Raw genomic sequence first — 12,699 nt, 5'->3', positions numbered from 1 at the left:
ACGGATAAAGAGAACGGGAAGGAGGGGAGAGGCAAAGCTGTAGCGGAAATACTTGCCCCTCTTGGTGCGAAGGAAGTAGCTAGGTAAGGCAGGAGAAGTGGCAACGAACGGGAAGTTCCCGAGGTTCTTTCCTTTCGTGGCTTTAGGGACTTTGCCTTGAGGAGCTCGTCCTTGGGGAGAATTCTGTTTCGGCCGGAGTACGGGCGGCGCGGAGGAGTGGGCGGGATGAACTAGTTTGTTGTAGTCAGGGGCGGATTGTTGGTGATCCTTCATCTTGGTGTGGTTGGAGTTTTTCCTTACTGGGTAATTCTTGCGTTTCGAAGTTTTTGCTAGCTTGGAGGACGCTGGGGATCTTTGAGAGAGGTTTGGCCGGGGCAAGTATCTCTGCGGATCGAACGTTGTGGTTATTTACAAGCCTTCTGACTCCGGGAAAGTTGGAAGATCTTCCCTTTCGCAGCCAGGCCAGAGACCGAGATCTTCGTTTGGCTTGTTTAGAAGCCACCGCCAACGTTTCACAAGACTCCATTGTCTGACTATCCAGTTTATAAAGTTTTGCGAGCATTTCTAGAAGCTATTCCGTAGTGTCAGAAAATCTGACTTGATTGTTTGTCTTTGCGCTGCAGCTCTTTGTACCGCTAAGTTATTGCGAGCGATCTACAGGCCCGAGAGGGTTAATTCTTATGACGAGAGCTTTGAGGGCCTTGGCAGAGGCGACGAATTAGCCGATGAAGGTAAGACATCTTAGACTCTTCATCTGACTCACGTCTTGAACCTGACCTTGGCGGATTTGTACATGTTTACTGTGTATTGTATTCAATGTACATGAAGCCGTAGAAAAGTCCACCCTTTTCGAGTGTATTTGTACGTAATTACCCTTTACTAGCGTATGTTGGAACATACGTATCTCTTTGGCTTAGTCCTATTATGGGAGCTTTTGAAGATCTGTCCTGAAGGAGTGCTCCGTCTACTCTGAACAATGCTTCTGTACTTATGTATGAAGAAGCTCCCATCATTGTGCAATAGGCAGGCCCATGGTGATTTGCCAAGACACGAAGATGGCTCACGCGGCAGGCACCACGGCACTGGGGAGGACCGAGGAGGTTCCAAATGTCTCAGAGGGGCTTTTTGCTTGAGTTCGTCGTGTCTCACAGAGATCGTCGACGACTAGATCCGTCCATCCAAAACCGGTGGACGAAGATCATCCTTATGCAAGCTCTCAGGGTGCCAAGAGTCCCGAGAACCAGACTGCTGGGGACCTTGTAAGTGGTCATCTGAGAGCTCTCGCGGATTCACTCTGGAATGTCTTGTCTCAGAGCGGGCGGGCCCCATCGTGCACTGGATGGGATCCCGTGGAAGAAAAGAAAACAGATGAACTGTAGGTAACACAAAGTCGAGGTGATGGAAAACCTTGTTTTCTACGGACCGGTGGGATGCGGTAGGGAAGGGTAGACCAGATGCCCCAATCTACCCGCAAGTACTTCCTTTCGGTGCCGTGAGTGGGCACAACAGTAGGGCGAGGTATGGTTGATGGTAGTTTGATTCAAGGTACTCCTCTAGTCTCCTGTAGAACCATGAAAGGGGAAAAGGTTGAGGTCTCGGACCTCACGCTACCCTCAAGAGGCGCTGGCCGAAATGAGGATCGCGTATCTTGGATCACGGTCTTGCCGGGCCGGCGAGCTTGGCATTCGACGAGAGATCTGGCGGGCCGCGAACGAGATTAGATGGCGGATTGATTTAGTCACGGGAGCGAGGGAGTGAAGGAGTGAAAGGGTTTTCGAACATTCTACACGTAAGAGAGAACGTTTGCGCAAAAGTTTATCGTCCGGGTCTCGAGAGGAGCATCGTGCATGGCTATTGAGAGATCTGATTGAGTAAAAGCTAGGAGCGGTATAGCCTCCTTGCTACAAAGAGGTGAAGACTGCTGCTTTGGGTAGGTACCTTATGTAGATGGCATCTTGTCGTCACCCCGCGCTGCCGACGTGGCTGACATTGTGTGGCTGATGGTGATGTCGTCAGTCAAGATTCAAGCAGGAGCTAGGAGGAGCTGGGAAGGACCCCTGTATTCTTGGTCCTGTGGTTCTTTCCCCGGAACACGTCGCACAGACCCCCCGCTTGCTGCGAGGCGAACAGGGGCTCTTATCCGCATGGCTCCAGTATTTTTTGGGTTCGGGGGACCTCGGGCGGGGACTAGCGGAGGAAGAGTTCTTCCTTCCAGCAATACGTATCTCTAGATCTTTGTGGTAGACCACGGGACCTGAGGATAATCACAATACCAAATGTTTGCTCATCTTTGCTTCTTCCGGGTTCCCGACAGCTACTTGTCTCTTCCTGATACCTCGGACTAGGAACTTGGCGTCTTTTCGTGTCGGCTTCCTCGCAGATTCGCATACATCTCGCACAACCATGCGCTCGCGTGCTTCTCTTGGTGTTTCCTTCCTGTTTGGCAACTGCAACCGCACTTCATTCGCTGTGGTTTGAGGCCGTCGGATCGCACACGGGATCTGCATCCGCTACTACCTTGAACCCTCGTCTGCCGCCTTCCGCGCAAGGAATGGAACGCTCATTGTCTACGGAGTATTGCATTGCTACCGCCCAATTTCTTTGGAATACGACCTTCAGCTTGGACTTTCGTTTCCACGGCAGTGAGGCACGCCGCCTCACGATAGATGCACAGAGTGTCTTCAGCTTCTTCTTGGGGCGGGCTAGTGCCAGATTGCCTTGACGCTTGACGCCTGACATGGGTACAGCTTCTGCGCAGCAAGGGCCCCTGAGACCTGTAGCCTGCTATGCTGATGGCGACGAAGAGCGTGTGCCGGTGTCGGTGTTATTGCCGGTTCTGCTTACACGCTTTCCAGTGAGTGCACGGTGCCTCACGATACCCGGCGCCGGCAGCCACATCTCAGCCACTAGTCCGAGTCTAGACCGAGCTAGACCTTGGCTGACCGGGACCTCGATTGGTTGCGCTGCATTGGACTGCGGTGTCCTGAGTCAGCTTAGGTAGCTCTGAAGTTCTGAAGAGGAGGAGGCAATGGAGGATCCCGTTGGATATTTGCACAAGAAAGGTCGCCAAGGCGTTTACACACCAAAGGGAAAAAAACTCTGGACGGAGGTCCTACACAATTACCTTGCGGATTATGCCTGCTTCTTCAAGACCAAGATTGCGACATTGCGACATCCGTGGCAACCTAAATGCAGGAGCGCCCGAAGCCACCCGTCCATGCTCGTTCACTAAGCTACAAACTCAGCTCTCTCCTCGCAACGATTGTGATTGGCCGGGCTGTCATCATCTGGATGCCATGAAGACGCTCGACCGATAGATCGGTAGAGAGAACCCTTCGTGCCTGCCGCGTTCAAGGTCAGCCGCACCATCGAGAACAACACCTTCAAACTCTTGGGACGTTTTACACGGCCGCCATCTCTCGACATAGCGTGCCCGCATGATCTCGAAATCTCTTGAGCCGCCCAGGCAATGAGTGCTTCGGCTATAGGCTATAGCAGCCCTTTCGAGATAATACAAGCGGCCCTTTTCTGGATGAAGGAGGTCCGGCATGCCACGCCCACAACCCAAACGGTCAACCGAACCCTAGATCGCGAAACGATGCACGATGCCCGCTGCCCGCCCAGGCTCTCTGGCACAGACTCAAACTGAGAAACCAAGCATTTACGTACTTCTTAGCACTAGATCCAAGGGATCATCAGCGATGGCTTCGCTAGAATCCGGGGGGTACAGCAAATTACGAGGAAAAGAGGGGGGCATGCCATGAGAAACGAAGGACGCGGTCTCGGCCGTCATTCCAACTGACAGTGCGGTCGGCCGACTGCCTGCCAAATTCTCGTCTCTATTCCTCCAACTACGTTGATTCAGGATCTTTCGCCCTCTTGACGGATCTGACTTGCCAAACCTTCTTTGATTTCTTGCCATCTTCTGGACGCTTTCTGGACGCGAGCGATCACCCGGCCGTAAGCCAAGCCAGGCTACATCATTGTGGCCAAGCGGCTAGATTAACCTTGTGAGAAAGGCAACGACCGGATGAGGCGCGAGATAACCGGTACGAGGTCTCACGCATGTGTCGCGGTTACGCCGGGAAAATCACCAGCATTTTGGCGGAGAAAAGCCAGTTCCTAGAACGGCTACCTATGCTGGTTCCATCCCCAGCTTTGTGGTGTAATCAGCGATTTGGTCTTAGTATCCTCAGATCCACACCTCCTGCGCCTCCAACTTCTTTGTCGAACCTGCGGCTCAGAATTTCCATCCCTGTCTATTCCGTCGTTCCGCTGCACCAAAAGACTCTTGGTACGGGAAATGCCATCGACATACGACATATCCGTTTTTTCCACCACAGCCTCCCCAAAAGGGCCCAGAGCCAGGGGTCACGGCTCGCCGGGACCGATAGACCACAGACCGGACTGCATGTGCACAGTCGCTCGCAAGCTATCAGGACGTGCTCAGCGGTAGCGCTGTACGCTGTTCGTCAGAGGCGCTCGGGAAAGGGCCCATGCTACAGCCATCACTTGCGGAGCTTTACGTATCGCGGCGTCTTTGTGCTAGATGGTGGACGGTAGGTAGGTGGGGAGGGGACCTGCGAGCTAATCTTCAAATCTAGTTGAGCCCACAAGAACCTTCAGCCAGTGAAGGGTGCCATTGACGAAGCCAAAGTGGGAAAGAGAAAGGAAAAGCAGGCCTGCGATGCAATATGCTCTGCAGTATAGCAAATCCGCTCGATACACCTGGTCGACATGGAGAAATTTTAGGGCCAAACGTTGGTCGATATTCAATGGACCTGGTTGGCTTATGGGCCGGATCGGCAACCAGATTCGAGCTCAAATACCCTGTTCCGTTGCAGAGTCGTAGTTAATCTCTGCCTTGCGCCGTTGAGCCGTCCAACCAGACAAGGGTACGAGCTCCCCGCTCCTGGTCAAGGACTCGAGCTACTTACGCAGGCGAACAGTAATAGACTTGTAAGTCTTGCGTAGACTTCTCATCCACCCATCCACCCACCCACTACCAAACGACGCTCGGTGAACCGCTCTTCCTGTCGCGGACTCGACCTGTGGGCTGCGGCAGGCACAAAGATGCAGACCACAGGCAAGGCCAGCGCAGAGAGGCAGTCAGACAGACCGCAGGGCATGCGCAGGATAAAGGGCACATTGGATTAGAGTTTTCCCTCTCGTAACGATTTGCCCCTCCACCTCGACTCAGTCACCCCTCGGCCCCGTCCCCCGTCCCGTCACCGTGACATGAGCTTGGCGACGAAACAGCCTTTTTCTACTCTTGTTTCCTGTCGTCACCTTTGTCTGGGGGTGATGCACTGCCAAAGTAGCCAATACCGATACCGTTTCTTCCCTCTCAGGACGCTGCAGAGGACGTCCTCCGGTAAGGTGTCCGTCTCCCCTTCTCTTCAGTTTTTTGCCCGTTTGGGGCTTGGCTTGTGCATGCCTGGACGGCGGGCGTACTGTACGTCTGTCTCTCACTCACGAATCCTTCAACTCCCCCTTGGCTGCTAGCAGCCGAGACCACCGTAGCGGGCGTACCTACACATTTCACGTAGACACTGTTTTCTAAGGTGTGTGTAGGCAGCTCCCTTGCTGTCTTCAAACCGTTTCTTCTTCGAGCATCTTGAATTTTTTGGAATACCCTTCTCTGTGGCTTGCACCAGGGGCCACTACTCGAATTACCTTCTGGTACCTACATGGAGCTATCCTCTAGGACATTTGCATTTTTCAACGCCGTCACTTCTTCACGTCCAGTCAGTACTAGTTGGTACTCGATAGTGGCTTTTTTCCGAGTCAACCAGCTGTGACCGGTCTTGGGCCATAGACTGGTAGCTTCCTGCCAAGCACAGCCAGAGCCAGAAACGAACGCCTTTGATCTCATGCTAAGTGGGCTTGGTTTTCTTACTATCACTCATCCAGCTTGATCACTTCGCCGGGTACGTTCCCCTCAAGCTAGCACAGAGACGCACACCCAAAGAGAGAAGAGGGAGGAGAAGGGAAAAAAAGCCACAGGCGGATGAGTCTATTCTTCCCCCTTGCCTCTAGCGTATCGGTCACCCCCCTCCATCCTTGTAGCAGCATTGGGCTTGCTGTCTGCACCTTAGCTGCCCCCATCCCCCTCCCGTCCCTGCGCGCACGCTTCGATCACCTGTTGGACGAAACTTAAAGACGGTTGTATCCCCCTTCCCAGACATTGCGAGACGAAGTGTAGCTCGGACATCAAAACCGTCGATCCCTTTACTCTAGCGTTCCCGGTTCTTGCGGTTGCGCTTGGTATATAGTCCTTCTGTCCCCTTTGGAACAGCCTTTTATCGCCCCGGACCCTTCTCTCATGTTCGGAAGATCGTGATCCAACAATCCATATCCGACTCGAAATCGACATCACATTCCCCGGGGACACGATGGCTCCGGCTCCAGAAATGAATGTCCGGGCGAATCCCGAAGGCCTACACACATCAGAGCCCGTTGGAGGAACGGTGATGAGCGTCATCATCTGCCTGGTCTCGATCAGTATCATCTCCGGATTTTTTGGTTGGTGGCCTACGGATCACAAATTTGGTGGAGCGGCATACTTACGAAGAATGAACAGTTCAAAGAGGCACAGTATTGAGAAACTGGAGGAGGATACCATTCGTGGTCTGGCGTGAGTATTTGTTCTGGTGGTTGGCGGGTATCCGCGATGCTAATGAAAATCATAGTCGTGCTCGCCGTTTATATCGATTCATACCTTTTCGTCTTCGTCACAGCGGTTCTCCAATTCGCTCTCGGTGTCAACAAGAACGTACAGATTTGCGACGGTGCAATTCTCCTATGCCTAGTTTGCTATCTTTCGACAAAAGTCTTGATTTATCTCTTCCTTGTCGAGAAAGCAGTGCGTATATCGACTCCACGAGGCAAACTCAAGGTCATAGCTAACGCTCCAATAGCACATTATCAGAGGAGCAACGAAACCGAGACTGCAGTCAAAGCTTTACCTATTCAATTCGTTTGGCATGCTTGGCGTCTACGCAGTTATTGCTATTCTCAACTTCATCTTGTAAGCCAACGTCGAAGCATCATTACCAAGATCCACAACTAACAGCAGCATAGCCGAATTACACGCATTGACGATGGGCAATGCTACATCGGAATGCAGAAGGTCTCGATGATTCCTCTCATCTCCTTTGACGCCGTCGTCAACGTTTACCTTACCATTCTCTTCCTGATCCCTCTCAAGAGTAAGCGCAGCCAGGCGCTCCAACAAGCCAGTCACGTAACGATGAAGCTAACTTGTGGCAGGTCTATACTCATTCAAGCATTTCCCCAAAACACCTGCAAACATCCGACTTAGAAGCGTCGCCCTCCGCACCTTTGTCGGTGCCCTGTGCACGCTTACCAGCAGCATTGTGTAAGTTGAGCACGCCTTTAATTTAAGCTCAAGGTTTCTGACTCGCTACAGTAACTTGACCGTACTCATGGTCCTTAACGGTGAGCCTGGTTGGGTCTGCCTTATGTGCTGCAACAGCGACAGTATGTCCACCATCATCATTCGACCTTGTCCTTGCGGGCGTAGCTGACCTTCCCCTAGTCCTTTTCTCTGCCATTGTTGTACAGTGGGTTACTTCGAAGGATAACCAAGCTACCATCGGCTCGTCAAGCGGTAACTCCCGAGGCGAGCCGTTCGCTGAAGACTTCCGCCGTCCGGACGGCGCTCCCTACTCGCCCCACATCGCACCAAGCCAGAAGCACGTCATGGGTGATGTTGGTGAGATTTCGCTGGACAGCCGACGCTCCAACTCTGCAACTAGCGATGACAAGATTTCGTCAGAGGGAGAACGTACGCGCAGGACATCATCCGTCGGGTCGGTGCCTGTGAGCGGTGTCTACGTAACAACCACGATCAAGCGAGAGTCGAAGCCGACGCCAGCCGTTTTCGAGGAGATGGATATTGAAGAAGGGTATGCGGAGTCGAACAGGTCAACTCGACCGATCAGCGGGCGCGGTTCGGACTTTGACAAATACGCCGCTGGCTCACAAACGAAAATCACGGCCGGAAAGCGCTAATGACAGGAGGGGGTTTTACTTTCAGAGGACGAAACCGACTGCATTCTTCTAGGCGACATCGCTTTCCATTCCGACCTTCACGGCGCGATTAAGGGGGGAAACAACCTCATGAACACCATTGCTGGGGCGTAATTACGGCTTGCTTTTTCTGGGTTCGGACTACCCCCTTGTGGGGGATTCAGGACGATTTCTTTTTCAAATTTCTTCTCATTTTTTGATATCATACCACGATGGACACCATCGGGAGGGCAAACATTGTCAAATTTTCTCACCTTTACACACTTATACATACACATCACGGCCTATGGGTAGGCGGTACACGGATTTTGGTCTACACATACCTCACGGACGAGCGGTTACTTCATGACGGGAACTGGCGGAGGTTCATATACAGGATTTGAATTGTCTTCGGTGGTGGGAAGCATGATACTAGTCATGAGCCTTTGGGTTATTCTTGCATCAAAGAGACGGATATATCACAGGATTCAGGATAGGCTAAAAATCAACGGATGTTCATTTCAAACCTTTGAATGAACAGGCCTAGCGGAGAAACAACGATGGGCAATGTTACATTTTGCCATATTCACAAAAGCAGCTTCCAAAGATGGGGAATCTTCAGTTGTAGACTAAACTAGTCACAAATACTTTAATGACCCCGTACCTACGCCATGTATTTTGCCCGTGAGCCCATTCCCCTCTCACCAGTCTATTGAGTCAAATCCCATCTTCAGGTGGATGGACATCTGCCGTCCTGATGTGATTTCCCAATAAACCGAACGATTGTGGCAAAGGGTAGATTCTAGGTGGGGGAGGGGAGGGAGCACAGCATTCGCCCGCTACAGAGGTGGAGGAATCTAGATGGTCGAGCTAAGGCACGACTTGCAGATCCGCCACCGCTCAACCCCCGTGTCTGCCACGTTGTTCTCGACACGATCTGGGACTTGGATGGATGGGCGGATGGGTTGGGCTGACGTGTATTGATTGGAGTGATTGAGCGAGTGTGTGTGCTAGGTATCTCCTCTTCACGGTATCCGTACACACCGCCAAATCTGCCGAACAGGCTTCTACGGCCATTCTAGCGAAAACCTTGGGTCTGGATTGGTTACGGTCCGTATTGGGGTACCTAGAGTTGTAAAGTTGCGACCAACCACATTTTTTAGTCCGAGATACCTGACCGCCATGTGTTTTGTGTCACACAAGGCCACCCCGATGGGAAGGATTTCCCAAAAGCCCAAAGCCCAACGCAAGACGCACAAGAGTGAAAAAATTCCCGAGTGTGCGGGCGCCGGAAGTGTCGCCTCTTTGATCCCACGTGGGTTTCGTCCTGGGCGAAAGCTGTGCTCTTCTTTTCATGTGGTTGGATGAATGGGGAGGGATGGGGATGGATGGGGATGGGTGTGCGGTCGTCCCGGTTTCCCCTTGCGTGTGAGGGCGGAAAGGAAGATTACAACCATGTGGTTGGACTGTCGAGAACTTCGGAGTCTCGCTCCGTTTGACGCCTTCCTACCCTATTCCCTTGTTCGAGAGAGACGTTTCCTCATGCGCGCGCGCATTGTGTGGTTTCTGGGGGTGGAGGGAGAGCTTGGCTTGGCTTGGCTTTTGGGGACCCCGCGACACGTGGGAATTTCCTCGGACGTACCCGTCGCCTCCCCTCCCCCATCTTTGACATGTTTGAGAAGAGCGCTGAGACTATCGGGATTCCATCAAGATATTGGGCTGGCTGTGCAGGCAAACGAGAGCAAGGACTAGAGCTTCTCAAACGCGGGTTCTCGCGCGCTATACTGGCCCGGTTCGTGCGCAAATAAGATACCAAACGGCCGCCGGTGGTCGTCTAGACCGACCCGTAAAGAGAGTATCATGTTCCCCTTCAGCCTATAATCGAGATTCTTGTTTGGTGACAAGGGCCCATAAGTCATGTTAAACTACGACTCCAGGAAACAGGCCGGGAAGGCTTGTAGTCTCCCCGGTCTTGGCTTTTTCCCGCTGCCTCGCACCATGGAGCGGCCCCTCTTCCATCATCATTCTGTACGGACGACCTCCCTAGTCGCAGGATGGGGTTTCCTGTTAAAGGAACTGGGGGTCTTGTAGTGGAGGCATCATCCATGGTCCAAAATAGAAAAGAAGTTCCTTGGAGCATGCTGCTTTGGACAGCATAAGAAGTTGCAGTAGCTATTCGCTTCCTTCGAGTCAACAAATGTCAATAGAGTTGATATTCTGACTCTGGGTGATGGGATTTGGAAGGCTACTGTTCCTTGTTCCACACACCATGGTCCGAATAGAAGAAACCTTACAGCCAAGGCGGACCCTGCCTCGCCTGCTAAGCTCTCCCCGGAGTTCTGCTCCATTGCTACCCTACGCTGACTGCCAGAACGCAAGAGGCACCGCCTGTCCCTCGCGGCTGTAGATATTGTATGATTTAGACTCCCGAGTCGCACAAGTTTCTCGGGATTTGGTTATCGCTGTCCAGCATAACGTGGCAAAGGTTCCTAGCAATGACTTAGGGGGGCAGACGCCAAAAGGGAACGTGCTTCATCCCGTTCGCGTCTCTGTGAATATGCTTGTGTCTCAAAGGCTTGGCACGGCCAAGTGCTTGCATAGCATAACAAGGTTAAGGGACATGGGGAGGGAAGAGATGAGATGCATTTGCCTACCGTAGTAGGCAGGTTTTGCAAGTGCGAGGGAGTCACAGGCATCTTGTTTCCGCGCGTTGAATCTTTCGCCTAATCTTCGCAGATTCTTTTTTACTTGCCTACGCCCGCAGCGCTTTTTTCTATTCGACGATTCGGTAGGCGTCTTTACAAACCCCCCTCGGACTTTGTATCCAAAGCACGGGCAGCAGAATCCGTTTGACTCGTTGGATTGCTCCCGTGGGATTCATGGCGTGGGATCCACGGAATATGTAAAGATAGAGTTCTCGCTTTAGGGATCTCGTTGTCCAATGTCGAGAGGGATGAACATGAAGAAATATAGTTTCCTTCTCCTTTTATCTTGGAGTTTTCTCCTTTTCTCCTCTTCTGCTTTACGGTCACTGCGTCCCTTGGGGTCGTCATTGGGCAGTGATTTTGAGAGGCCCCGACTACTGTATATCAATATCGGGTTCGAGCACACACGCACGTGAAGAAAGCAAGCCACGGTACTAAGGCAGCTTTGAGGTGAACGGATGTGGGGCCGCAGCACGAGACGAGTGCGAGAAGGAGCGGAGCATCGGAGTAACTAAAGATGGAACAGAGTTGTGAAGTGCATGGGATGGCGCTCCAGCAGGCATCTCGTCTCTCGGAAGACTCGTATTATCACGCAGTACAAACCACCAAATTGAGTAAGTCGATGGAACACCACACGGAATGGTTTGAGGCTGACACTACCCTGGCCCTGCCCAGGTATGATAGAGCCGATAACCCAAGTTTCCTTCCTGGCGGGTGGTAGGGTTACTAGAAGATGCGGGCAAAGAGATGGAAGGACCAAGCGCTTTGTTCATGTAAGACGGTAGAGATGGAGGGGGAGGCGCAAGCGAAAGGCGAGATTGGGGGATAAAAGATCTTAGATATCGAGAAGGGGAAAGGTCAGATCTAAGCGACGCAAGCTTCCTTGCACATGCTGTTGGGCTAATGTAGACCGCCTCGACCACGTGTACAGCTGCATACAACCATTCAGAGATCGAGATCCGTTGTCTTGCGTGCCGCGGGAGCTAATTGACTGGCTGAAGAATGAGGGGCAAAGTAAAAAGGTTCCCCTCCATGAGATGAGTGCGAGAGCTGACGGCCATATTTAGCTAACGACGCATTGAAGTTGCTCTGGGAAATCATACACTCTAAAGCACTAAATTAGAAAGAGTATGAGAAGGGGGGGTATAGGCATTGGCATAAGCACATCACGAGATATGGCGGCAAACCGGCTGCAACTGCAGCTAGTAGATAAGGGTACGTCAGGTCAGCCAACTATGACATGTGTAAGGTAACCCCTCCACGCGGCATCTCCATCACCTCATACACATGCAAGCGCTGGGGCCATCGCATCTCCGTCTCATTGGACCTTCCTCAACTCTAATACTAGCACCGAGAAACCCAATTTTGGGGTAATCAGTATCACATCTGTACATTCCGTAAACTAGGCGCACCAAAGCCTACCTTCTTTGCGCATCTTCTCCTCTCATCCGTCCTGCCGCTCAGGCTGCCATGTCTCCATCCGCGGCCTGGCGTTCCTCGTGGGCAAATTCCATGGCACAATGGCAAAAACGAGAGGAGTAAGACGGCAAGTCTTCATCCAGACTCCACTTTGCGCCGCCGGGTTATCCCCACATCACGGAGAGGACCGAGAGACGGATATCCACCAGGAAGCCGGCTCGGTTCGGGTGTAACCAAAGGTATCCGCACCCGTTCCCGGCAATGGTTCAGCCTCTTTCTTTCTTCGAGCAACGTATTCGTATCCTGAAGCTTAACTCGAGCAAAGGTCTAAGCTAACGGCCAAGAAACGGTGGTTTTTGCGTACCCTGCTCACAGTTTGACCTCCACGAGTCAAGCCAGCCAGAATACCACTTACACCATCCCTTACCCCCATCCTCTCCCATTACATCTCGCCATAGGTCCAATCCCGCCCTCAAAAGCTTGGAAGCCTATCATGATTACGTTCAGATTTGCTCTTCGACAGCCAGCCCAACCCTACTAC

General features: G+C 52.3%; 1 protein-coding gene across 1 annotated transcript; it reads left to right on the top strand.

The window, feature by feature from the left end:
* Positions 1–6,395: 6,395 nt before the first annotated feature.
* Positions 6,396–8,037, top strand: CABS01_09580 (uncharacterized protein; the record flags this gene model as incomplete). Its single annotated transcript, XM_060542937.1, has 8 exons — positions 6,396–6,525; positions 6,584–6,637; positions 6,693–6,865; positions 6,921–7,030; positions 7,084–7,211; positions 7,273–7,381; positions 7,433–7,503; positions 7,562–8,037. The coding sequence occupies 8 exons, from the start codon at positions 6,396–6,398 to the stop codon at positions 8,035–8,037; spliced, it is 1,251 nt and encodes a 416-aa protein (XP_060400153.1).
* Between the last annotated feature and the right edge of the window lie 4,662 nt (positions 8,038–12,699).

The sequence above is a fragment of the Colletotrichum abscissum genome (genome assembly GCF_030869225.1).
Source record: "Colletotrichum abscissum strain IMI 504890 chromosome Unknown Scaffold_23.1, whole genome shotgun sequence".
NCBI classification, from domain to species: domain Eukaryota; kingdom Fungi; phylum Ascomycota; class Sordariomycetes; order Glomerellales; family Glomerellaceae; genus Colletotrichum; species Colletotrichum abscissum.
Note: the sequence above shows the minus strand (reverse complement) of the source record. Positions and strands in the feature narration are given on the sequence as shown.